This window comes from Spermophilus citellus (assembly GCF_964194105.1).
Source record: "Spermophilus citellus genome assembly, chromosome: 18".
Taxonomy (NCBI): domain Eukaryota; kingdom Metazoa; phylum Chordata; class Mammalia; order Rodentia; family Sciuridae; genus Spermophilus; species Spermophilus citellus.
Window position 1 is genome coordinate 41,919,498 of NC_138200.1, and position 27,688 is coordinate 41,947,185.

Sequence of the window (27,688 nt, forward strand, 5' to 3'; positions counted from 1 at the left end):
GAAATCAAGCAGCAGCATTTTTATTATAGAGGAGGGCCCTGCAGGTGGACCACCACCTCTCTCACTGATGACCCAGGTCAGGATTCTGAGAGTCACTCTGGCTCAGGACACATGCACATACCTCCTCCTCGCATAGTAGCAGGAGAGAGGCTGGGAACTGCCCTGGGTAGCTCAGCCCTGTTCCAGTGAGTCAGAAGCTCAGCCTGGGACAGCAGAAGTTGCTCAAGGCCACCAAAGCAAGACTGGAACCCAGGCCTACTGTCCACAAGCTTGCAGCCAGCACAGCTGTTACCTTTTAAAAATGGCATCCCAAAGACAGAGTAGACGTCGTCCCCATGGTCTCCTTCCACCGACTTGGGTCTCATTTCTGATACGAAGCTCGGGCGATACTGAAACTCATACATGTAGGTGGGGGCTCCAGCATCTGAGAAGACATGGATTGTGCACAGTTCACATCACCAGACACACAGCTGGATGGTCTCAAGGTCTCTGGCTGTGCAGGAAACCCCTGGGTGCCAGCTTGGGACAGGGACAGAGCTCCTGGAGAGCCCAGGGACTGGCTTCCGGCTGCAGAGCTGGTCGAGGTGGAAATGGGACTTGGGCCAGATGTTGCTGGAAGGAATGAATGTCGACACCTTGGGTGGATCCACTTAAAATCTCATTATAGAGACATTGGTCCCATCCACATAAACCCCGTGGCCCCCGACACATTCACACACAAAACATCTTTATGTGCCCAGTTTACACTGTGCATCGTCGAAAACAGACTCGTGCTCATTTGTTTCAAGAAGATGCTGAACCTGGTTGTTGTCTCCTGTTCTGCCTAGTTTTGAGCATTTCCCGTGATTTTCGCACCTACTCAGAGAAGAAGGAAGCAAAAACCAAGTGGATTTTTCTGAAAGTGAGGATATTTAAACCCAAACACAGGCAGAAAGAGAAGCACGCCCCTCTGCGTCTCAGGAAACTGCAAAGTGGGGGTTTCATACTTCTGCCACCTCGCAAATCTCACTTCCTTCCTCACCCAGGGTGCATTCGGGTGACAAGGTGGTGGCAGGGAAGAGACGGGGTCTAGGAGTGAGACTCTGCCTCTCTCCTGACCTTTCTTTCTCTCTACCTTTTCATCTACCAGCAAGGCCCCCTGTCCAAGCCCCAAGAAGATTCCAGTTCTCCTTCTCATTGGGTCATCTAAGCCACCAGTCCCTGGTCCTTCAGGACAAACCCAGGGACCCCCCAGCCTGGAGACCTCTGCAGGTTGAGGGAGGGGTCGCTCTAAGAGAGCAAGGGTGAGGCCCTAAATTAGGCTGGTAGAGAAACGTCAAGCCTTTCCCCACGTGGTTACAGCAAGAAACTTGGAAAATGCAGGAAAAAAAATAAAATGAACAGTGGGGTAGGGAGGGGGAGCATGGGAGGAGTGGATGAGTTCTCCATAGGGAAGAGGACTGGGAGGGAAAGGGAGGGGGCAGGGGATCAGCAAGGTTTAGTGGAATGTGATGGACATCATTAAACAAAGTATGAAGACTCGAATTGGGGGTCAACCTTCTTTTTTTTGAGCAGATAACAATATTTTCATTGAAGACTATTTCAGTCTTTCCTAAGGTAACATTTAATAGAAGTCTATAAGATGAGAAAGAACTAAACAGAGGAAAAAAATTAAGCTAGATAGAAAAACACGTCCTTGGAGGCAGATAGCATTGATGGCCCCAATTCTTTTTTTTTTTTTTTAAGAGAGGGGAGAGAGAGAGAGAGAGAGAGAGAGAGAGAGAGAGAGAGAGAATTTATTTTTAGTATTCATTTTTTAGTTCTCAGTGGACACAACATCTTTGTTTGTATGTGGTGCTGAGGATCGAACCCGGGCCGCACGCATGCCAGGCGAGCGCGCTACCGCTTGAGCCATATCCCCAGCACCCCCCGCCCCAATTCTTAACTATAACAAAACCACACCAATACACAGAAATGGCAGCACCCTCCTAACTTGGGCAGATCAAGCCTCCCTTTTTCTGCTTCTAATGCTAGGTTTGGCCAATGGAATACAGCCAATGCAAATTAATTAAAATCATTTTCTGTACAAAAAAAATTAAACAAGAGCCAGGTGTGGTGGCACAGGCCTGTAATCCTAGCAGCTTGGGAGGCTGAGGCAGGAGGATAGTGAGTTTAAAGCCAGCCTCAGCCCCTGAGTCCAATCCCCAGTACACAAACCAACCAACCCAACAAATATTAATATTTAAAGTCAATGAGAACCGAAGACTTAATTGTGCTTATACAGTATGTCTTGTCCTGTTAGTTGCCTGTGATGTGCACTAAGAACCTGCCCCAGGATGGTAAAGAAGACTCTTGGGCTACATGGAGGCCAACCCCAGCCTGAACAGCTTGCCCTGGGAAGCCCAGCTCCACTGCGGGGGTGGTGTTCTGAGGCATCTGTCAGAGGATCACTGTGTCACGGGTGGACTTGCAGTCTTGCTGTAATACACATCAGTCGTTCTGGAGAACAAAGGGACGGTCCGTGTGAATATGAGGACACCAGAGAGGAGAGGCACAGTGGGTGCCGTTGGAACCGTTGAATGCCTAAGGCTTCCACGAAGTACTTTTGACAAAGTCCCATTTCCAGTGTTGACCATCCAACTACAGGTCAGACAGGTACAAGTCCTTGGGTTCTCAGAACCCAAGTCTGCAAGATCAGAGAACCATCCAGACTCCCCACGAATTTCCCCATGTATCATGGCAGGAGGTATGTGATGATGTCACTCAGTCCTCTTACTTGGGATGCTACACTCCATTTCTTGTTTCTGAGGCAAAGTAGACATCTAGGCAGATACCATCAGATCAGGAATAAAGAAGGTCTCTTTTCAGTGAAGAACTTTTCCATGGGTCTCACAAATGGATCGATTTCATGAGGTTCACCTTTGCTTCTCGCTTCTGTCCAGAAAGAACTCTTTGGCACAAACTTGGCTTTTGTACAGCACGGCTCTCGCTTTGGAGTCCAGCACAATCTCTCTGTCTACGTTTGGAGTAAGAGCGCCTGCGACCGCTCACACGGCCCACCCATGCTGGCTACAGAAGGCACCATCACTAGGCGCCAGGTGCCGCAATCACAACATATTTTATATACATATGAAAACTGTGGTATGAAAAATTGTGGTAAATTTGATATTTTTCATATACATATGAGAACAGAAGACTTAATTGATATTTTCATACATGAAAAATGTGATATGAAAAATTGTGGTAAATATGAACATTAAGAATTGTTATGCAAAGAAAAACAAAGTACCTTATAAAGGCACAAATTGGCATGAACATACTTTATATACAGAGATATGAAAAACTGTGCTCTATTATTTGTGTAATAAGAATAATAATGCATTCCACTGCTGTCATGTATTTAAAAAAAATAAAATCAATAAAAGATAAAAAAATAAAAAATATAAAATGAACCCCCAAAATTACTTATAATTCTACCATTCATTTAAAAAATTCTCTTTTGATATTTTAGTGCATTTCCCTTTTATGTGTATAAAATTGGGATGATACTGTCTATGTTATTTTGTAATACACTGTAATCACTTCTTTACATCATTAAATATTCATCCATAAAATGATTTCCAGTAGAGGTTATCTCAACATGAGGATGTAGAATAATTTAAATAAATTATTTAAGTAAATTTAAATAAATTATTATGGCCCTTTCAGCCCCCATCACTGAGGTTTAGCAAGAAGTGATCTTGGGAACAAGTTTCCTTCTATATAATCCTCTTATGAAACAGCATCAAGGTCAAGCTTATTGAAAGAAGAGGTGAACTTTGCCTTTGCTACTCACATACTTTAGAAAGGATCTCAGGACCTAACCATAGAGGAAAATTTGCTGGATGCTGCCCAGAGATTCATATATTCTCTCTCTCCCTCCCTTCCTCCCTTCCCCCCCCCCTCTTATGGGAACTGCAGCACTAATTTTATTAAATTTTTTTTTAGTTGTACATGGACACAATACCCTTGTTTTATTTAGTTATTTATATGTGCTGCTGAGGATTGAACCCTTTGTCTCACATGTGCTAGGCAAATGCTCTACCAAGGAGCTACCACCTTTACCCCTATTTTTAATTTTTAACCTCAGTATTCCAAGTGATAAAAGGAATTAAGAAGCCCATAGTCTTCAAGGGGTTTGGTGGTGTCATACACCTGTAATCCCCGCGGTCTGGGAGGCTGAGGCAGGAGGATCACAAGTTCAAAGCCAGCCTCATCAAATTAGTGAGGCCCTAAGCAACTTAGTGAGATCCATCTCAAAATAAAAGCTGAAAAGGGCTGCAGATACCTCAGTGGTAGAGCACCCCAGGGTCTGATCATTAGCACCAAGGAACAAAGAAGAAGAAAAGAAATCTGCATTTGAATACACTGGAACGCAATATCAAGAGCTTTAAAATGTTCCTGTGGTCCAGTTTAGTAACCTCCCTTCTAAAACTCAATCATAAGAAAAATAGAAGACATATGATTAATCATTTATGCACATAAGGGTCTGCATAATATTATTTGTTGCATCACAGTACAAGCAGTCAATAGGATAGAAATAGGAGGTTTTACGTACCTGATAATACATATTTTTACGGATTTTCATTGACATTGAGGAAATCTCCCAAATACAGTGCTTTCTGACCAAAATAATTATATAAATTAATTTTAAACTATATATAAGATGTAGAAAAATTATCAGAAGATAATAATATAGAAAAAAATTATAGCAGATGCCTCTGAGTAGAAGACTTCTAAGTGATATCTGGTTTCCTGTTTTCAAAACTTCCTACAATTATAACATCTGAATTTTATATTCAGAGGCGCTCTTTTGATTGGGAAGAATGAGACAAATACAATAAATGAAAGCTGACCAAATCCATGTAGTCCTGGCAAATCCTTGAACTCAAAAGTCCTGAAATCTCAGAGCAAAGACACAAGCCCAGCATGAGCAGAGCCCCATGACACGCAGGTGGGGACATCACAGATCAGACAGAGTGGCAGACACACCCAGGTTTATGGAAGGGCAGAAGAGCTTCCTGGGAACCCTCAGGAGGCGAAGTGGATTTGGCACATGTACTGAAGGGCGCTTGGGCAGATGTTAGATCTGCTGTTTTTTTTTTTTTTTTTTTTTTTTAATTTATATGTGTACTGAATTTGAAAACGCTTGCAGCATGGGTCGAGAAGTCAGGACCAGGGAAACATTTCCTGACTTGCAGATTAGGTGGATGCAGATTAGTAGGAAAAGAAAGGTCCTGTGAGGCTCTTCAGTTGCACCCGGAAGAAGGGGCTGTTTCTCAGAGCTCCCCAGAGCCGGAGGTCCCTGAGAGGCATCGCTGGACAGGATGTCATCCATCGGCTTCTGTGTTAGTTCCCTTCCTGTTGCTAAACCAAACATGGGACACAACCGACTTATCAGGAGGTAGGACCCGTCCTGACTCATGTTATAGTTCACAGTCATTTGGCTCTGTTGCTAGGACCTGCAGCAGCGGGGGACACCATGCCTTCAGGTGACAGAGGAGACCTCATGCCATTCAGGAAACAAAGAGAAAGTCTGGGGTCCCACAATCTCCTTCAAGGCCAAGTCCCTGGGGACCTAACTTCATTCAACTAGGCTGCCCCTTCTAAAAGTTCCCCCTTGTCCCAATGTCCTCATGGGCTGTGACCAAACCTCTAACACATGGGCCTTGGGGGACATTCAAATTTGAACTATGACAACTGTTATCTTCTTCCTGCCTCCCTTCCTCATCGCCCCACCGGTGTTTTCCAGGATCACCTCCCAAATAAACTCCTTGCACTTGAACCTTTTTTTTTTTTTTTTTTTTTAGTTTGCTACTAGCAGAAACCAAACAGGAGAGCACCCTCCCCCGGGCCACGTGGAACCCGCCCTCAGGCCTGAGCTTCACAGATCCCACATCTGTCTGTGCTGGAGCCGGGTAGATCCCACATCAGGCTGGTGAGTCCATTTCCCTCTCCCACTCCACCTCTGGGACTCACCTCTGTGGCCACGGGCCGTAAGCACAGTTGGGACACAAAACATGACATCTCCCATCAAGTCCATGAACTGGTCTTTCTTTTTGGTAGGGTCCTCTGTGTCTCCTAAATACTCCGCGATGGCATCAATAGACTGCTTCTCTGAAAGGTTCTGAAATCATCAACAAAGTGACCAGCCAGCAAAGAAGGCCCCATTGATCATAGACACCGGATCCCACGCTTTGCTCTGCCTTGGACTTGATCTTTACTTTGGAGCAAGCCCCCATCCCTTCTTTCTTTCTTAACCAACCCCCCACGATTCCTAGACTCTTACAACAAGTGGGAAGGACTTCAACAAGAGTTTCGTGGCCATCTTCTGGTCTAATGTTTTTTCAGAGAGCTGATAGCCCATCGCCTGTTGGGGGGAAAAATGGCTTAGCATTTGTGAATCATCAGGAATTAAGGGAAAGAACCAAATGGGAAAAACAACACAGCAGTGCAGAATGAAGGTCCTTTGGCCCCTCTCTAAAGGGTGTGGGTCTTTGATGCATTAAACAAAATAAATGAATCCAATGAACTTGTACCTAGAAAGTCAAGGAGTGCAAAGAAGATAAACGGATGTTTAGGAGAAGCTGTCTTTGCTATTTAAATATATCTTTATCTTTAGGTCAACCTCTGTCTATTGGCTAGAACCCAGCCAAGGGTCAGCCCAGAGAAGGCAGGTGCTGGCCAGGCGAAGGCTGAAGTAGAGGGCTTAGGGACCGAGGGGAAAGATCACACCTTCACAGACTGAAGAAGCCAAAATCCGTCATGAGGGTTTGACCTTTAGGCATAACCTTTGAAATCCTTCCGAAGTGAGAACTGTAGAACTCTCAGCATGTGACAATCCTGTCCAACCTCTGCACTGACCCAACTGGAGCCTGGCTGCTAGTGGCTTAAGGACATGTCCTAGGAGGAGCCCAGCCCTTTAAAATGCCTGCCATATTTCCAGGTGGAAATATTGTTTTTCTCCAGCCAAGCAGGCCCCCAGACCCTCTTTGAAGGCATTTACCTTACAAAGTTTGCAATTATCAATTCTTTCTCTGTCCTTCGAGATAAAAATATCCCATACAGAACTGTTTCCTCAAGGACCTGAGAGCATTTAAAATTTTTTTTTTGTTTTTTTTTGGAAGTCACTTTGAAATGTGAACCTTTGAGGGCATCAGTCTTCAGCTCTCTTCCAGTCCTGGTAGAAGGATGAGCCCTAACCTCCGTGGGGGCCTTACCGCAGCTGAGCCTGATCACCAAATGCCACAGGTGAGCCAGGTGATGCACCCCCCCCCACACCCACAGTGCCTCCCCAGCATCCCAGACCTGAGACATTTCCAGCCTTTGCCATCAGGGAATTTGCCCCACTGAGAGCTTATTACTGAAGAAACCCTGTTCCATTTGCTTTCAACTGGTTTTAAGAGAAGAAAAGCCTCTTCCCTTTCAGAAGCCAGTTTCAACTTGAAGAGAAGCAAGTTTCTCTGACTCTGTCCATGTGGTGCCTGGAAGCGCACGGGGTGACCTATGGGCCCATGAGTCCAAGCCCAAGGTGGAAGGGGCTGGCCCAGATCTCACTCTCTGAACCCCCTGGCTCCTTCCTCTTCCTAAACATCCTTTGCTTTTTTACTTTATTTATTACAATTATTGTCTCTACTCTGGCTCTCCCACCTGGACAAGTTGGGATTCTTTAATAGGAAAACAATCAGTGTTTGAAGGGAGAGGTTGCCGGGGCTCTGGCACCCAGGGTCAGTTGGGGCATCCCAGGAAATGTTGACTTGTGGCAATGGGTACAGTTGCACTGAATTCAGAGGAAGAGATTTGAGACTGGGGAACTCAGGGGACCAGAAGTTGGAGGGAAGATAGGTGGTCAAGGGTCCATCTGTCTAAGTGGCTTGTATGTTCTCACCTTTGGAATAAACCAGCCAAATTCATGCTTGTTGACTCCCAAGATGTAGGGGACTGTGTTGAAATTCTTTTCAGCCAAAATCGCCTCAGGGTCCTTTGGTAGCACCATCCCGTCAATCACAGTTGTGAGGAAAGGGTATCTCTAGGGAAGAGAGCAGGTCATGTCTGTGATTCTCCTTCCCCAGGAAACACGCCCATCCCCCTCTGCCTGTCTGAGGGCCAGGCCAGCCCCATGGACCATATATATGGCCATTGGCAGTGGCAACAGAAATGCAGGCTCCTAATAAGGTGAATAAGTCTCTGATAGGATAGAAATTAGCAGCATTGATAAGGTGACAACTAGTCGGGGGGAGCAGAGATATTCACTCAAATTGAAATATATACAGGTTATTTATTTATTTATTTATTTGGGTACCAGAGATTGAAGCCAGGGGTGCTTAATCACTGAGCCACATCCCCAGCCCTTTCTAATTTTTTTTTTTTTTGAGAAAGTCTCATTAAGTTGCTTAAGGCCATGCTAAATTGCTGAGTCTGGCCTTGAACCTGTAATCCTCCTACCTTAGCCTCCAAGTCACTGGGATTACAGATATGCGCCACCGTGCCCAGCCAGGTTGGGTATTCTTTATCTAAGTTGCTTACAGTCAGAAGTCTTCCTGATTTTGGAGATTCTTTTTATTTTTGGAATATTGCATAGACATAATTGGATGTCTTAGAAATGGTACACAAGACTGAACACACCATTTTTAACGTACCTGGAATTACACCAGGGCTTGTCACATGAGGGCACATGTGAGTTTTCTACCCATGACATTATTACAGCCCTTAAAATATTTTGGAGCATTTTAGATATCATATTTTCAGCTCAGGGATGCTAAACCTGTCATACATAGAGAGATCTATGATATACAGAGATAGATACACATACACACTTAAACCTATCTATCTTCAATTTGAAATGTGCATATATTACTACTTGTCTGTCTGTCTGTCTTTATATCTCTCTGTTGATCTGTGTCATTCTTGGAGAAAGGAGGAGAGTAAAATATCATATCCCTGAAATGCTCCTTTATGTTCCCAAGAACTCAGCCTAGATTGAAGCTAAGGGTGCTTAACCACTGAGCCATATCTCCAGCCGCCCCTCCCCCTTTTTTTTTGGAGAACAATGAGAGCAGGTCAGACGCCTAGATAATATTACCTTGAAGGATGCTGACTGGCTCTCACACATGCTAGGAATTAGGGCCCATGAGTGTTCTCTGTGGAAAGCTGCTTACTTGCCAAGTTCCTTGGGAGGCTGGTCATCCAAGGGACAAGTGAAGTGAATGATGTCATTGCTCTGTAGCCCAACCTACAAAACCCCTCTCCCTGAGGTCACTGACACGGAGCAGAGCACGGTGAAGGTGGTCATCCACCACTGGACAAAGCACCCTGAGGGGTGGATATACCCTGTCCAGCCTGTCACCACCAGGCCGACCCCTGAAGGGTCTTCAATAAGCTTTCTGTCTCGCACACCGTGTGGGGTATTTTCTTTGTTTTTTGGTGACCTATTTTGCTACCCTAGACTGCAGCGCTGTGGACCAGGCACATCCTATGTGGTTGCTTCTTGCTATTCATGATAGTTACATTCTGTAAAGTGCCGGGAATCCTGGATCTGTGGATACTGAGCCACAGCTCCACAGGGAAATGAGGTCCAAGGTACCTATGAGGCCCATGGACTTTGTTTTATGTGTAAGTCTCTGGTTTAAGATGCTTTAGATCACATGGATTTATCAGAAAGAATTAGTTATGTGCTGTATTAACTTATAATAACACCACATGGATTTCTCACAAAGAATTAGTTATGTGTCGTATTAACTTATAATAACACACCAGGCAGGAAGGGATTAACATCTCCCTGGCCCTGGGTCACCCACATGCAAATTGCTTTGTCTTCAGTCTCCCAATCATGCTGTCCAATACCGGCTCTTAATGTTCTTCCTTCCTCATTTCATGAGTTCCCGGGTTTAGCCTCTTCTTTACCCAGATATTATATTAGCACCTCCCAGGATGGCCTCACCTGCAGAGAGGCAGGCTCAGGGATGCTCTGGAGGTGCTGCTCCTGGTGCGTGGCCAAGAGCACCACAGCTCGAAGCTGAACCGAGCTTGTCTGTCACAGGTTTTTCTCCCCAAGGCACCCAGCTAAGGCACCCAGCTAAGGAACACATCTGCACTGTGCGAGTGGGCATTTTAAACAGAGAAATTACTAACAAAAAGCACCAACGTGCACAAAACAACAACAACAAAACACACAACTTGCACGAAATAGATCATACTTCTTAGTACAGATTGAAACAAGAAGACACGATTGTTTTGTTTGATTTCAGATGGGGAACATGTCTATCATGTGGCTCAAACTTTGAGCCCTCTGCACCTATCTGTAAATAACCACCAAAGTGCTGTGCGTTGGATTTTGCAAATAGGAGAATTCACAAGGACAGAATTGATGATTAATTGATTAATTAATTGATGATTAATCGATGACTCTCTCTCCCTCCCACCACCCCCTCCAACCTCTCCCTATTTTGTGGTACTAGGATGGAATCCAGGGCCTCATACAGGATGGACAAGTGCTGTATGACTGAGCTATATCCCCAGCCTTATCTCTCTATCTACATTTATTTTTTAAGTATTTATTTCTTTGAAAAAGCTTATGATGAATAGTTTGTACAGTGATTGCTTTCTTGCTGTCTAACTGACAACATTAAACAAACATCTTTTCTATCACTTGGAAAATTATCCATCTTTATTTAAATGTGAGTTTTCATGGATCAACCGTTTGCTTTGTGCAGGAACAGAGCACCCCGCCCTCAAGATGCCTCCGCTGAATGGAATACCATGAGTTAAAGAATCCAGGGTGGGCTGATATTACGTTGATAGATTTCTTAATTTTCTGATTTACCTTTGATGCAAAATACAGGGTTACAGTCAAGTGGATGCACACGTCACCACCTGGGAAGCTGGCTCCAGGTATGGTTATGACAAACTCAGTCACCAAGGTGTAGCTGTGAAGAGCCTGGGTCCAGGAGCTGAACCCTGGCTCTGCTACCTATTATCCAGTAACTTGGAAAAGTAACCTCCCCTCATGAGTCACTTGGTTTTCTCATCTAGGAACCCACAGGGAGCCAAAGACAGAACACACGCAGTGCTCAGGTGCTCGAGACCCGGAAAAGGCTCAGTTAACTTTGGGTATCACTGATGCGCAGGCTACTGCAGACCCCAGCAGACACCGGCCTCAGGTGCCCCTCTCCAGCTCTGTACTCCATGGGCCATGTTTCCCTCTGTGGAACATTGTGGGAATGGCATGAGGGAGGGGACAGATGAGACTGCCAAAGTCCCTGTGCTCACGGAATGCCCTGGGGCAGGGTTAGACACAGGGCCTCCACAGGGCACCTTCTCTGCCCACCCTGGGACACACCACAGGCACTCGGACACTCAGATAGGCTTCGAAGGCCAATTCGATGGAAGGAGGCCAATCTGTTTTGCAAACAAAGCCAGGCTTTTAAGAAGGGAGAGGACGCGTTTTATAAAGAAAGGCAAGTCTGGTGACACCAGGGGGTGTGAAAGCCAGGACCAAAAGAGGAATAGAAAGTGGTACAAACCCAGAAGACAGACCTGAGGCCCTACGGGGGGACACCTTGTGGGGGGACAGTGACATCAGCAGCAGTGCAGACCACGGTAATTGCCACTGTCCACTCCTTGGCTGCTGCTGGTTCCCTGTGAGGGCCGCAGCGTGGGTCAGAGAACTCAGGGGCATCCCCATTTCCCTCACTTCCTCTCGGAGCTCACTGGACTCCAGCCGCTGCTCTGGCCCTGGTCCAAGGCACCACGAGGCTCCCTTGGTCCTCAGAGGCCGGGCCTCTCAGCCGGCCTTCCTGTGTCCGCTCTGCCTCTCCTCTGCTGCTTCTGGCTTGCAGTGAAATGCACTGTCGTAAAATCGAAGACCACATCCCTGTTCAGAGCCCTCTGAACGCCTCCCATCTCCTGCTGGGTCACAGGTGAAGTCCTTCCAGTGACCACCCCAATGACCAGGACCTCCTCAGCCTCCACTTTGCTCCCTCCACTCCACACACAGGAGCCTCTTGGGCCCCTGCAGTTGCTGTCCCTCTCCTCCAGTTCTCCTGACAGCAAGCTCTCCAGAGCTTGACTCCAAGGTCACCTGCTCATCAAGCCATCTGCTGACCCCTCTATTTACATCCAAACCACTGGGCAACTCTCTCTTTTCGTCCGAGACAGGGTCTCACTAAGTGGCTAAGGCAGCTGGAGCTCGTGACCCTCCTGCCTCAACCTCCTGAGTCGCTGGGACTACAGGTGTGTACCCCTACACCAGCGCCTAACCTCATTTACCTTACCTCTGACCATGACCACACATCACACCTCTCATGTTATTTTATTTTTTTCCCATTGTGCCCTCCTCCCCCTGGAAGGAAAAGCTTCAGGAAAGCAGGGACTCTTGCCTGGGCTGAAATGGCACCCCCTTTCTCCACAGAAAAGCCTCTTCACCATGGCTGATCTTAGGACTGTCAGCAAAAGAGTCCATTGTAGATAAACTTCCTATTTTCATGTCTCCCTGTTTTACTTGGCCGAGAAGATACCAGCACTCCAGGTGCTGGACACGCCCTTACTAGTTTTTCACAAACGTATCCAGTATAGTACTTTGTAGAAATGGGCAAACAGGGCCTCTGGCCCTGAGCTGGGCTTCACAGAGATGTCTACATTTTTAAGATAAGTTACACATGGGCTCCATGGTAACAGCTGGCAGGGGGAGGAAAGAAGGGGAGAAAAAGCTCTCCCCTTCTCAGGAGTTGTCCTTGAAGGGTTAACTTGCCCAGAACAGTGAAAGAAAAAGCTGCTTTTATGTGAACTTCTGCAGACTGTGAACTTCTGAGCCCCTCCCCTTACATGCTGGGTATAAAACTCTGAAACTCCCTGAACTCAGGGTTCAGGGGATTAATTGATTACAGCAAAAGCTGTGCCCTCTGAACCCGGCTCCAGCCAAATAAAACGGTTTCCTGCTGTCTTCGGTGCCTGGCCTCGTCTGTCCCTACAACAGTGCCACTGCCAAATCCCAGCTGCCAAATCCCAGCCTGCAAGGTAGCCAGTGCTTCTGAAACTCTGATGGATGTCTGAATCCATCTCATTTCATCTGACTTTTAAGAGAAGTGCTGGGAGGGAGCTGAGGACAGGGCTGTAAGATGGTGCTCAGCCGATGTCACCAGATCCTGGAAAAGTTAGGAGGTGGGAGGGAAAGAAGGAGGAGTCGGGAGGATCCTGCTGGGGTTTCCTAGGTACTGGGAGGAGGGCCGTGTCCTCAAGACTGAGATCCTGGGGCCTCCTTCCCTCCCTCCCTGCACTGCTAATCACCCTGGGGTCTCCCGAGGATGTGTCCTCCTCAGCAAAGACTCCTGAGCCCTTGTCTAGTAATCTCTTCCTCCCGAGAATGTCCTAGAGCGGTCTCCTCCCACTGGGCCTTTCTGGAAGCAGGAAGTGTAAAGGAAAAGGGGTGGCTGAGTCCAGGGCACCCAGAGATGATGGCTGGGAGCGCCGGAGCTAGTCAGGGGAGAGGGCCACCTGCCTATGTAACCCTAACAAGGGGCCTCCCCTCTTTGGGTTTCAGAAACACACCCACAAGGAGTGATTATGATTGCACAAAGAGGAATTCTTTCATTCATCGTGAATTGGAGCTCAAATGTCTTCAGACACAGAACCTGAAATCAAGAAGCCAAAGGGCCTTACCTTTTTGGGGTCTTTCGATAAATCAAGACTAAAGAATTTCTGTAAAGACAAAGGCAAAAGATGTGGTGAGAAAGGCTTCTGGGGGAAAATCTGATTTTTCTGATTTTTGACACCCAGAGGTATCAGGGCCTCCCGCCCAGGGCCTCCTTGGCTGGGCCCAGAGCAGGCAGGCAGGACAGGGTCTGAGCTGCACACGGGCACAGGGTGGAGGCACAAGAGAGGGCAGGGGCAGGTGCCAGCAAGGGAAGGACGGCCCCGGGACCTACAGTGAGGGCCACCAGAGCTCCATAGAAGACATCTATGGTTGTGCCCTCCTCTCCTTATAAGCTGGGTCCTCTTGTGCCAAAATGGGGTGGATTTGCCTCTTTCGAGGCATTAGAAAGTAGACTTATTTACTTCTTGGAAAACCTGTGTACCTTGTGTGAACCTGAAGAGCCAGGAACCAGGTTCCGAGGTCACACTAGCCTCACCCCATGGGCATGTGGGCAGTGCCTCGTGCCGTGGCCTGCCACAGGGCCTAGGAGCATTGTCCAGGGTCCAGATAAAGAGGCCCAGGGTTCCAGCTGCTTCTGAGCTCACACTGACACCTTGCAACCGAGGGAGGGGGTCCATTGGCCCCGCATGCACGGGCGTTTGTCCTGCTGGGTAAGCTTCTCTGTGGTGACAAACCACAATGAGGGTCCACCAGTCTTCCAGTGTCATATGGAAAGCACTCAGCTGGCTAAATTAATGCGTCCTCTCTTTATACCCTCACCTCATCTAACCATGAAACCCGTAGGCATGTTTCTTCGGGGATGGTTCTTGGTGAGCAAGAGCCATGCTCAATCCTAGCTGCATCGCTCCCTGGACACCCTCCTCCACGCTCCCCCCAAGCAGTTGTTCAGGGGGTGAATCAGATGAATGCGCGAATTGAGTCTGACAGCTAGATATGGAGGATGGATCATTGCTTTGGTTGGAATGGATGATGGAGTGTAGATATACGGTGCTAGAAGATGCAAGAATGTTAAAGTGATTGGAAATGGTTCAAGGAAACATCACGGATTGATACTGGATTTATGGAAGGATATCCATGGATTGAATGCATTAGTGGCTGGATAGATGGACAATTAGATGATGGATGGATGAATGGAGGGGTGGGAGATAGGTGAAGGAATGCATGAATGGCTGGTCATCTTAGCCTCATAATTGGGGCAGAATCTCAGCAAACGTAGAGGATTGGGCCGCTACTGGGTCATAGTTTCTGAATCAATGCTAGCCACACTGTAACGCCTTTCTGAAAATCTTTGTGCTTAATACCTTCAACCCCCAAATGCAGGATGGTGGTTACTTCTGTGGATATAAAATGTTCAACTTCTTGAAAAGACATCTGAGCACAGCAATGACAAAATATTGACTTTTGATGAAGCTGGGGGATTGCTATGCAACTCTACATCGTGTGATTGTTGGACTGGTTGACATTTGAGGTGTTGGACCATAAAAAGGGCAAAACAAAACTACCACATGGGATCAGGAGCCTGACACTGCTCCTGAGAGGTGAGAAACTGAGTGACTTGATGGGGGCAAGAAGACAGCAGGCCTGGGGCCTGGTGAACAGGGTGGGGTCCCCGGGAACAGAGGCACCTACCATTTTCTTCGTGGTCTCCAAGAGATCCTTCTCTGACTTCTGGCGCAGGCATTGAACCATCGAGGCGGAGCTATGGATGGGACATCCACTTGCGGCAGCAACTTGCTGTAGAGACCACAGATAACAGCGAGTTCAAAGCAGTGCTCCTGCCCTCCGCGGTGCCTGCCCGACTTCCGAAGGCTGCAGGGGGAGGTGGTAGGTAGCTGAAAACACCCCAGGCCAGCGGGTGTGGGTTCTGGACCCCACTTGTGCTGCCTCTATTAACTAGTTGAAATCGTGGCACGAGCTGGTTACACAGCTGTGTCTCTGTGAGCTGATCTCTGCTAAAATAGGCACCAGGGTCTAACAGGAGCGTAGAACCCCAAATCCCACAGTCTGGTTTCCAGTCCCATGGTGGCCGAGCTGTTGAGGGAGCCACTCATTTTTAAAACAGAGAAGAAGGCTTCTGCTATCTGCAACCAAACTGGAGTTCCTAATCAATCCCAGGGGCAGAGGTGGTGGCCGTATTGGAGAAGTCATAGAGGGACGAGGGCAGGCTCTGCGATGATGGGGCCATGGTAGGTAGGGGGCGTGGGCTCCCCAGAGCCTCATACAGAGCCTGCTACAGAATCGGTGCTGAGCGAAAGGGCAGGAGTAAGAGAGTCTTGAATTCCCTCTGCTCTAAAATTTGTGATTTCTTTTTGTTCACAAAGTGCGACTTCATCTCTGCCACCTTAATTTCCTTGAAAAAAATAGATAAATGCCTCCTTCTTGAATTGAGCCTGGGCATCTGGGCATCGGTTCCTTGTAACCAAAGAACCCTCTGAACCAAATCTCGAACATTCTATAGACTCTCCGTATCTCCAAGTCCTCCCTCCTGCCTGTCAGCCCTTTTCTATCCAGTGCTCTCCAGCCACTCTGCCAAAAGCAGCTCCAAATCCCGCCACATCGGGAGATCCAGTGGGTGGTCCTCAGAACTAACCCTGTTGATGATGATAACATCTGGACTAAATGGTCCTTGTGGGTTTAATCATTAGATCAGATTCTGTTATTTCTGTCCCTGTTTGTGTGTGTCTCTCTCACATTACGGGAATCTGAACCAGGGGCACTCTAACCCCAGGCTACACCCCCAACTCTTTTTATTTTTATTTTGAGACAGCATTCACTAAATTGCTGAGGCTGGCCTCAAACATGCAATCCTCCTCCTTTAGCCTCCCAAGTTTCTGGGATTATAGGCCTGCACCACCAGACCCAGCTTGTTCCTTTAATTGGTTCCTTTAATTATCTTGTTATAGTTGAAATCGTATCATTTCCACGATATATGATTATTAATCTCATTAAGCTCTCTCTCCAGCTGGAATGGATGCTTTCAGTGGTGACTAGTATATGGATATATCCAAACCTTGTGAAGATTCAGAACAAATCAGTAAATGAACTCTCCAGAAACCAGCCCTGGCCACAAGGTCCCCAGAGAAGAATCAGTGCAGACCCACGTCCTGCAAGCGGAACCACTAGGACTCAGACCGTGACAGAGACATGACCTAACCCCAGGCCACTGCTCACTGTCCACCCCGCACCTGCCTTGGAGCCCTGGGAGAGGTGGGGACGATGGACACTGCACTTTGCTGGACGTCAAGTGTCCAGAGTTAGAATGGAAGCTCTGCCCTGGTCACTTGCTGAGCTCGAGGAACCATTTCCATGTTCCGCCCCAGTGTCCTGGCTCCAAACGGGAGGCTGGACAAGGTGGCCCCCTTTCCTCTCTGCTCAGTTTTCCTCATTCCACTGGCTCTTTGAGCATGTCCCCCCGGATCCCGTGGAAAGACCCCCGAGGATCTTGAAGAGGTGAGGAAACTGTGCAGGAACTGTCGGAGGTGGGACCTACCTGAGCTCCAACACTGGTGTTCCTCCTGAACATGCAGGGGCTGAGGGCCACGCCGCTCTCAGAGATGGCCCGGTGGAAGAGGTTCTTGGCCAAGGGAGATAACACCTGGGGAGGGAGTGGGGGGGAGACGAGTTTATGCTCACAGAGAAGAATCAGGGCCACATTGGTCCCCCAAGCCAACTCTGCCCTGGCCTGTTCGCTGGCACCCAGCCAGCAGATGGGACAGCTCAGTGCCCATCCTGGCTTGGCCTGCTTCCTGGGCCTGCCTCCCCTGGGAGGACCTCGGCAGGGGGACACTGGAGCACCCAGTAAGAGAGAGAACTGGGAGTGGCGTGTGCCCATCATGACAAGCAAAAGCATTGGAGAGGGAGCTGGGCAGCTCCGAGCCACAAGTTCTGATCCTTCCATTATGCAGTTTCTCCTAAAAATGATCATGGAGGCATTGGAAATCATTCGGGGTTCTAAATGTCATGAAGTTGGGGAAATAAACATTTTTCTTTTTCAGCCTTATCATGAAATTCTACCCAATAATCAAACAAAATATTGCAGCAGAAGAGTGTTTAGCCTTTAGGGAAGCATTCCTGATATCCTGTAATGTCGAGGAAAGTGCTCCCTTTAAAATGGCGATGCCTAGGCCACCCACAGTAGGTGGTCCAGAGGCCAAGAGGAGAGATCACTGACAGAAAGGTGGAGGAGAGAGAAAGTCTTAGGAAAAAGACTGGGAAATGCATCTCAAAACCTCCACAGTGACTCTCCTTGCATAGTGGAAATATGGAGGACTTCTTTCTTCTTTGGGATTATTTGCTTTTTTTTTCTTTTTTCTCTACTTTAAAAATATATATCACCATTCCAACTATGAAACCAGTAGATGTTTGAAAACTACAGTGACCAGTTGACCCCGGGGTCAACTTCAAGGTATCAGGAGGATTTCTTCAGGCTCCTCGAACCTTCTAGATCTTCCCTCCAAGCCCCACTCCCCACATCAAGTCATTTCACGTCCCCAAGTTGTGCCTGTGTCCTGTGTGCCCTTCCCCACCCCTCTCCATTCCCTCTTCCACCCCTACTCTCTCCCACTGATCTCACCCCATGGCACATGATCTTTTAGTTCACGTCTGCTAGCCTCCCTGATGGACATGGACCAGTCATCAGACCCCTCCAGAGGAAGCCCTGACTGTCTTGGTGAGCACATCTCTCAGCACGCAGATCTGGCTTCCACTGCAGCAATGACCTCCTATCCCACCCTCCTCCTGACCTTTTATCTATAGTTCATAATATTAAAATGATTAGGAAGGAGGGAGAAAAGTCCCTCTTGCAGTCTGGGCTGGAGATGCTGCTGGCCCCAGGACAAAAAGAGGGTCTGGGCCCTGACTCTCCCCCATTTGAAGCCAGGCAGTGAGCAGAGTCAACCCTGAACCCAGGTCTTTTGTAACAAAGGAGCCTGCGGCTGGATCCACTGGTCTCCAAGAGGTCCGGGATGGGGCAGGGGCAGGAGCACTCACAAGAACAGAGACACTTTCTCCTCCTGCTGATTCTCCAAAGATGGTCACATTGTTTGGGTCCCCTCCAAATTTGGCAATGTTGTCCTGGATCCAGCGCAGAGCAGCCACCTGGTCCAGGTGACCCCAGTTCCCTGGGCTGTGCTCATCCCCGGTGCTGCGAGATAACAGGGTGAGGTGGGGGTAGAGGTGTCATGGCGGGGCTCTCAGGACCAGAGATGGGCTGGGGGCTTGCTGAGGTTTGATATGATTTTTCTCCCACTGGTGCCTGTGTGGCCCCCAGGGTGGTGACGTTGGAGGTGGTGTAACCTTTCAGGGGTAGAGCCAGAGGTGAGGGGATCATTGAGGGTGGAGAATTGATATAGTTCGGATGGGGCTCTCGTTGTTCTTGGAAGAGGTTTGTTATAAAAGAGCAAGATGGCTCTTCCCTGCTCTCTGGCTCCCTGTCTCTGTCTCTCTTATTTTCACATGTGCTGCTAACACGCCATCTGCTGTAATGTGACACACCAAGGGGCCCTTCCCACAGCTCGCTCCATGTTGTCTGGACTCTCAGCTTTCAAAATTGTGAGTTAAATAAACCTCTTCTCTTGTGAAGTAAGTACCCAGTACCAGGGATTTTGTTGTAGCAACGGAAAATGGACTAATATAGAAAATTGGTACTGCCGGAAATGGTGGTGCACACCTGTAATCCCAGTGACTCAGGAGGCTGGGGCAGGAGGATCGCAAGGTCGAGGCCACCCTCAGCAACTTAGTGAGACCCTGTCTCAAAATTTAAAAAAAATAAATAAAAAAGAAAAATAAAAAGTACTGGAAATACACCTCAGTGGTAAAGTAACCCTGGGTTCAATCACCAGTACCCACCTCTCAAAAAAAAAAAAAAATTGGTTTACTGAGGAATGGGATCAGTGACATAGCTATACCCGAAAATGTGGACGAGATTTTGGAAAAAGATTGGAAGAGTTTGGAGCAGGAGTGGGCTCGGGAAAACCCCCAAAGCTGTAAGGGGTGACCTGTGGTTGATTCTAGTGAGGGCCAGGGGACAAGTAGAAGTGTCTCCGATGGAAACGAGGATCGGATTGGAGTAAAGATGACCCTTGTCATAGCAATTCAGGACACTTGGATGAACCAAGTCTGTGGCTAAGAATGACAGAATCGTTTACTTGGTGGAAGAAACTTCTAAGCCATAAAGCCCTCAGATGATGGCATGGGTATTACTGGCTGCTCCCAGCAAGAATCACAATGAGCCTGGACAGCAAAGAGAGGCAGAGCAGGAAGATTCCAAAAATTTGCAATATGATACGGAAGGAGCAAATAGAAGGCATGCAAGGGTGGAGCGGAGGGACCCCTTGAGGAAAAGGTGAGCAGGGGCCAATCATTCTGACCACTGGGAAAGGCCCAGACCATCTGAGAAACCTTCAAGGCCTCCATCGCCATCCCAGGCCAGAGGCCTTCCAGGCACAGAGGTATCAAGGAAATAGCTGCAGCCACTCTCCTTCTGCTCCCTGCCCAAGGCCACCCCCGCCCCACGGGCTCCCTGGTCCACAGCCAGAAGAACTGCAGAGGTCCTTCCGAGGGCAGCGGGAGCCCTCCACTCAGGCGCGGCGTGGCTCGGTCTGTGTCATGTGGTCACTCTGGCTGTTGAGCAGGGAGAAGGAGACAGAGTTAAGGATGGAATCTGGGGTCAAGGAGAGGCGGGGGCTCCCACAGAAGCTGTGACCGTGCTGCTGGGACCCCTCAGGGAATCAGTGTAGGGAGCCGGGGGGACACTCAGAGGCCTGAGCATGCAGAAGGAACGGTGGCCGTCAGAGGGACCGAGAAGGAGCAGCCAGAGGGTGAGAGGCATCCAGGAGCCAAGAGGAGGAGACGTTTCAAAGAGCTGTGAGTGGTCATCTGTGAGAGGCCACTGCTGAGAGGTATGTGAAGTTGCTCCAACAGGGGCTGAGGTCATCAGGGATTTCGACAAGCACAGACAGGAGGCCCGGACAGGAGGAATCGGCCTGGTGCGGGTGGAGGAGAGACAGGGCGGAAGGAGGTGGAGAGAGTCTGTGGCTGTGTTGCTGGGACAGGAAGCAGAAGGACGGTTCCCAGATGGAAGAGAAGAGGCTCCCTGTGCAGGTGACATGTCCTGGGCATGTGTGGCCTCAGACAATCCCGACAGGCAGACCTGCACCCCTCCTCCGGCTCGGAGTCTTCCCAATAGTGATCAGACCCTGCTCCAGAACCCCCAGCCACCATCTCAGGGTCAGGTGTCAGAAAAGAGTCCCAGTGGCTGTACCCCGCAGGACACCTGCTTCCTGTGCCCGTGGAGAAGGCATGGAGAACACTCTAGCCTTGATTCCGACTTATGCCAGATGCTAAGGAGGAACCCAGCTGAGTCGATGCCAGCACTTCTCCAGGGAGCATCGATCCCCGGGTCAGATCTCTGGTGACGTCCCATCTCCAGCCACCCTGGCCTTCACGCCCCTGCACTCGCTGAGCCCGCTCCTTCCGTCCTTTCTGGGAGGAGACGTGCCACAGTCCACTGCCCTGCTGCATGTTAACAGGCAGCGCAGAGGGCTGCAGTTACGGCGCAGCACAGGCGAGAGGGGTGGAGTGTGTCAGGGTGATCGTAGGTGGAACCAGTCCTCGACAGGCAGAGCAGGCAGCCCAGGCAAAGGGAGCAGAATGCACCAGAGCTCAGAACCCAGAGGACAAGTTGGCTGGGGCATGAGAAGGTGGGTGCCGGGGTGCAAATACTAGGAAACAGAGATGCTTTGTCCAGCGCCTTACCTGAGGAACCCCCAGATGCCCAGGCGGTACTGGATAGTCACCACCACCACGTTTTCATGGGTAGCTAGCGCCAGCCCGTCAAAGTTTGATGCCCCACCAGAGACTAAGCCACCTCCGTGGATCCACACCATCACCTGAGCAGGGAGGGAGCAAGCTTACAGATAAAGGAAGCAGAGAGGGAAGAGGGGTCTCTGGTGTGATCCCCTACCTCTTGGCCACGACAGGACCCCAAGTCCACCAGTGCACAGCGAGGTTGCAAAAGACAGTCTCTCTCCTTCCCAGCTCTCCCAGCTGGGGCCCAGGGACCACCCCTCTGAGTGCCACCTGGCTGCCCTTGCCTTTCTCCCTAGCCCCCAATGCCACATCCTTCCAAGTCTCTTCAAACTGAGAAGGTCAGCCTGGGAATAGCAAAGGCCGGGGATGTTCCATTCTTCCAACACCGCTGTTGCCCTTATGCCTGGGCCATTTAACCAGCTCGACATAAGCAACAGGCAGCACTTGAACTTCAGCTGCATCTCAGTTAACTCCAGTGGGGTTAAACCTCCCCCTGCGGGATGACTGTTTTAAGAAGCATGCATGAGCCTAGGGTGCCACCCCTCGGCCACCTCTGCATATTCAAAGCTACCCACTCCCCATCAAGCCCAGGCTCACATTCTCCTCCTCCAAGAAGCCTTCAGTCATTGCTGAGACACTATCTGAGAACATTCTGTGGACCAGCGACTGGGCCAAGAATTGAGCATGGACACAATTCAAAATTCATAGTTGTTTTGTTAAAGAGCTCATATAGCAGAGAAGAAATGAGAGTGAGTGGAATAATATGATATTGCTAGTGAAAAAAGAACCCATAATGTGCACAAGTAAGTCCTAATATGGTCTTATTTGACAGTAAAAACGAGGCACTTCACCTGCCTAAGAAGCTGCAGGGAGTAAGTGGTAGAAGTGGGACTTGGTCCCGGCAGCCCCAGGGCCCACGTGCAGAGCTTCCCGACTCCCTGCAGCCCACTGGACAGCACAGTGAGCCAGCCCTTAGGCAGGAGGAAAGTCCTGCTGCAGCTCTGACCTGTGTTCCAGGAGGCTCGCTCTGCGCACTCAGCCAGCCCGAGATGAAGCCCGACTGCCATCATTAGACACTCACGCGGGATTCTTCCCACGAGATGAAGCAGAGGCTGAGGGAGGCGGAGGACGTGCCCAAGACTCTCAGCCAGGCCAAAGCAGACTCAGGATCCAAACCCAGACCCTGGAGATCTAGACCCTGTGTCCACAGCTGGGGGTCTCCTGCCTCCAGGCTCCCAGAGCCCTGTTTCTCCTGCACCTCTGATCCTGCCGTCCCCAGGGAGGGACTGAGTCGGGTCACCTGAGTGAAGGTGAGCTCAAGGACAGGTCAGCACAGACAGGCTGGAGAGGCCAGGACGTGTGTGCCGCCAGATGGCAAGACCTGGAGGGCAGGGGCTGCTGGGCAAGGCGCTGTGCCCCTGCTCCCCCTAAGCCCAAGTCTCAAGTTCATAACAGAAGAATGGATGAACTAAGTCCCCACCACCTTATACCTTGCGTAGGACTGACTTCTAGTCTCCAATTCACAACCGCCTCCCCCACCCCTGGGAACAATGTCACGGTTTTCCTGGGGGACTGGGTGCTGACACTGCTCTTTCTTCCCCCCAGCAGACCCCCCACCTCTGGCCTGCCCCTGGCAGCTGCCCCACCTCTGGCTCTTCCTTGGCTGGTAAATGCTGACTCACTGAACGTTACTCTGGACATCAGTCTGCACCAAAGTTTAGGGAGGGAGATGAGCTTCGATGAGACCCCAGATGATTGGCCTAAGGCAAGGAAAGTGTTCCTGAGGTTGTCCGGGCTCTGCCTCCTGCACCTCTGTCATGGGCCGGTGAGGTTTCCCACATGGATCTTGGAGTGCTGGGGAGAGGGCACATACTTATTTGATTTCCTAGCCCATGTTCAAAGACATTGCTTTGAAGATCAGAAGACCTGCGCTCTGGACCTGTGAACCCGAGTGTGCGACCTCCCTTCCTCCATCTGGGCCTCAGTTTCTGTATCTGTAAGGATGGTGTTTTGGGTTGTTGTCTTTCCCCTAAGATTCTCTGCACTTTAATTCTATTGAAAATTATGTCTTAGTTGCTCTCCAGCTAGCAACTTAGAGTAGTCACTATTGCTATGACTGCCAGAAAACCTGAAAAAATTCAGGAGTGCATTTCAGATTACAGCAGAATTTTCATCATGAAGACACTGGAGAAGGGAGGCCTGGTCTGGGATGGGTGTTCTGAGAGCTGCCTCCGTCTCTTTCTGGGGGAGACTGGGGGCTAGAATTCCCACGTGGTGACCGGTCCGGTGGGTCATCTCTTGCTTACCGGCAGCAGCTCTTTGCTCTTCGGGTTAGCAGGGGTGTAAATATTTAGATAAAGACAGTCTTCAGAGTGCTTACGAGAGGAGGAAGGAAATTTGTTGCTGAAGACCTCAGACAGCGCTGGGCCTTTCTCCGTGATTTGGGAGCACCTGTGGAGGACAGAAGAAAGGGTCCTGAGGTCCATACATCTAACAAGATTGTCCTAAGTCTGGAAGGTTTAATCCTGTAAACGCAGTGGGCGCTACCAGACTGGAGCCACTGAGAGAGGGAGCAGCTCTCTGAGGTCTTGGTGGAAATCTTGGGTAGGGGCTCAAAGACTATGCAGAGTGGGAAGGCCTTGGCTTCTTTCTCCCATCAAATGGCAGATGCCAAGGGGGACTTGTCCTAGCTCTGGCCCTTCCCGCTGCAGTGAAGCAACTATTGTACCTGTTCAGGGCACCGCTGGGGGGGGGGGCAGGCACCATCTGATGTAATGAGATGGGATGCCAGCATCTGCATCATGGCAGTCCAGTGGCCCACTCCAGGCTCCTGCTGCTCCTCCTGCTGAAGTCAGGCAGCTGTCCCCCTTGTGCACAGAGGTGCTAGGGTGTGGACCTATCTGGCGACTGAGACGGGCTTCCAGAATAGGTCAGCTCTCCCTGGGTACCCTCCTGCATCTTGCTTGCATCCATTGGGACTGGAAAGCCACAGCAACTTTGCAGCCCTGTGACATTCATGGCAAACCTGGGCTGAGTGTGAGCTGTTGCTCAGACGGTTGTAGCCGTCACAGGTTCAGGGAACCCAACATTCCATGTACTTAAAATCTCTAGAAGTCTCACTGAAGATGGGCTGACACAAAGCTACACGGTGAAGACGGGAATGAATAACCCTTTAATGTGTAGACACTGTAACATGATCCCAAGCATCAAGAACATTGAGGGAAATAGGACCTCCACAAATGGACAAAGTGAGGCAGCAAAGGTCAACCCTGAAATGATGAAGATGTGGAATGTCTCCCAGGAATTATTCCAAACAGCTGGGGTTTTGTTTGTCTGTTTATTTGTTTTACGGGAGCCAGGCAAACTTCAAGAACACATTAAGAAACAATCCATAAATTTATCAGAGAAATTTAACAAGGAGATTGACATTTTTAAAAAATCCAGAAAAACTAAAGCTGAAAAATACAATGAATAACATAAAAAATACATGAAGAAAGTATATGAGATTGAGGGCACAGCTTCAAAAGACCAAATACTCAGATTGTTAAGAGTTCAGAAGGGAGGTAAGAAAGACAAACTGCAGAGATTCTAACAGACAATGTTCTGAATCTGGGGAAAGATGTTAACTTCCAGGTACAGGAAGGCCAAAGGTCATGCATTTGATTCAGCCCAATAAAACTACACTAAGACGTTAGAATCAAACTCTCAAAGGTCAGAGACAATGCAGCACAGAATATGCGTTTTCTGGAGAAAGAAAACTGAGGCAATTCATTGCTCCCAGAACTTTCCTACGAGAAATGCTAAAGGGATTCTTTACATTGACAGAAAAGGATGTTCGTGTGTCACAAGAAAACATCACTGTTGAAAGTGAATATACAATTATAATTATTTTAATATTGTAGGGATGCTAGGTAAGCCACCTACATCTTTAAAAAGAATACTATTCAAAGTAATAATCACTACGTTAATTTGTTAATACTAAGCAAGACAAAAAATGATGTCCCATGTGAGACCAAAACCGATGTGATTCTGCAATCTGTATACGGGGTAAAAATGGGAGTTCATAACCCACTTGAATCAAATGTAGGAAATATGATATGTCAAGAACTATGTAATGTTTTGAACAACTAATAATAAAAAAATAAAATAAAAAAAAGAAAAGAAAAAAAAAAAGAAAAATGGGGACAGAGTTAAAATATAGAGGTTTTTTTTTTTTTTTTTTGGTTTGTTTTCTTTGTGATCAAAGTTAGGGTCTTATCAGTTTAACATATTATATTTATTGTTAGCCTCATGGTAAATAAAAAGAAAAAATGTGTATCAGATATGCCAAAAAGAAAAAGCAAGGGATCAAACAAAAGATGTTGCTAGAGAAAACCAGTTAACCACAAAGAAAGATAGCAAGAAAGGGAGGAGGGAAGAAGGTGATCTATGAAAGTGAGATGCTTGATTTGTGAGGCCAGTTGGGGACTTTGGCCTTCTGGGCCCAGCTAGACAGGGTGGCTGGGCACACCAGCCACTGTTCTGTCCCTTCCTAGGGATCTAGACACACCTGCCTGGGAGTTGAGAAGTTGCCATGTCCATGTGCCCACTAATGCACCATCCCTCACCTTCCCGTACCCAGGCCCAACCCTGAGGTTCAAGACAGAAGACACAGGTGGCTACTTGCTTCTTCCTCCTGCTCAGCAGTTCTTTGTTCAAAGCACCAATCACGAATCCTATTCTCACATATGACCCAATTCATTTATTGCCTTTGTGTATTATTTATTCTCTCTCTCCCCCTCTAGGATTGGAAGACCCAGGAACCCACAACGGGCCTGGAGTGCAATAAATGCCCAAGAACTATGTGCTGAACAAAGGGTTCTAGAAATCTCCGAGAGGTCCAGAAGGCTTCAGGGCTCTGCAGTGTCTGGAGGATTCCAGGATAAAGCAGAGCCAAGCAGAGGACGGCCTCCACCCCTCCCTGCAGCATCGAGAGACAAACACCCTCCGAAACAAGCCACCTCACTTACATGGGAGGGAAGGACGTGGTGTCTTTCACATCCTTCCAGGGCTCCACAGGCTCTGGGGGAGCAAACCTTCGGGGTCCAACAGGGGCCTTGGCAAAAGGGACGCCCAGGAAAATGGACACAGGCTTTGAAGATCCTTTCAGGGTTGCGAACTTCCCCTTGACTTTGCCCTGGAGGGTGTCCACCTCGGGCGCCGGGAGCGTTTCTTCAAATTGACCTGGGCAGCAAATGAGGACGTTAGAGGGGAAATGCTAGTCCTGGGTTCCAGGTGGGTTTTGCCACATTCTAAGCATGTGACAATGAGCCAGTGACCTAGACCGTCTAGTCTGATTTCTTCTTTGGCAAAAGAGGGATGAGGGAAGTGTCGCACCTGACCAAAAGCTCTGGTAGAAGAAGTCCATTGGAATTGAGGTCTAAATGCATTCGGGCAAAAGTCGGCGAAAACAGGAGAGCTTCTGAGAATGCTGCCCTCCCTCTTAGAAGCTTCTGGAAGCAGGTACCCACTAGGGTCCTGATGCTGAGCTGGTTAAGAGGATGAACAAGAGGGAGCCCTGTTCTCAGGAGGGCTGACCTTGGGGGAGAAGGGGCCACAATCATACCTGACCTGACCTGATCTGGGGAGAAAGAGGCCACGTCCTGGTGGGGGACCAGAGAGGGGCTGCAGGAGGGAGAAGAGGGAGCCAGGCCTTCTGATCCCATGGAGCCGGGACTTGCAGAGAGAGAGTCTCATTAGCTGCGTAGGGCCCTGCTAAGATGCTGAGGCTGAATGGACTTGTGACCCTCCTGCCTCAGACTCCTGAGCCACTGGGATTACAGGCGTGCACCACCCCACCCAGCTCCGAAACTCTTTACCAAGAAGCCAGGTTACACAGCAGTGTCCACATCTCATGGCACTGAGGGCCAGTTCCCTACTGTGAACATTTGGGTTGGTTGTTGTCGTTACTGAATATTATAAATACACCAAGAGGTATTTTCCATGGGGCACATCGACAGACAGTCCCCAACTTCCACTGTTCTCACCTCTGGTGTTTTGACTTACAATTTTTTGACCTTGAGATCTTGAGATGATCAGGACAGAATGCTGTCTGAAGTCAGAGTCAGGGTACAGCAACATGTCCCCAGGTGGTGGCCATGGAGGCGAACTTTTTCTTTATTCTGTCCCAATCCCCTACACTTAGACACCTTTAGAGAATTAGGAGAATGA

General features: G+C 48.8%; 1 protein-coding gene across 1 annotated transcript in view; it reads right to left on the reverse strand.

The window, feature by feature from the left end:
* The window catches only part of LOC308637876 (liver carboxylesterase 1-like), a gene marked incomplete at both ends in the record, with an annotated part of 28,213 nt that extends 1,328 nt beyond the window's left edge, over positions 1–26,885 (reverse strand). The window contains 12 exon segments of the mRNA XM_081274723.1: positions 293–424; positions 5,998–6,145; positions 6,308–6,388; positions 7,907–8,047; positions 13,675–13,713; positions 15,299–15,403; positions 17,160–17,264; positions 18,659–18,812; positions 21,425–21,558; positions 23,785–23,929; positions 26,488–26,701; positions 26,855–26,885. Of these exon segments, the coding sequence (XP_081130849.1) occupies positions 293–424; positions 5,998–6,145; positions 6,308–6,388; positions 7,907–8,047; positions 13,675–13,713; positions 15,299–15,403; positions 17,160–17,264; positions 18,659–18,812; positions 21,425–21,558; positions 23,785–23,929; positions 26,488–26,701; positions 26,855–26,885 (1,429 nt within the window).
* Positions 26,886–27,688: the final 803 nt, after the last annotated feature.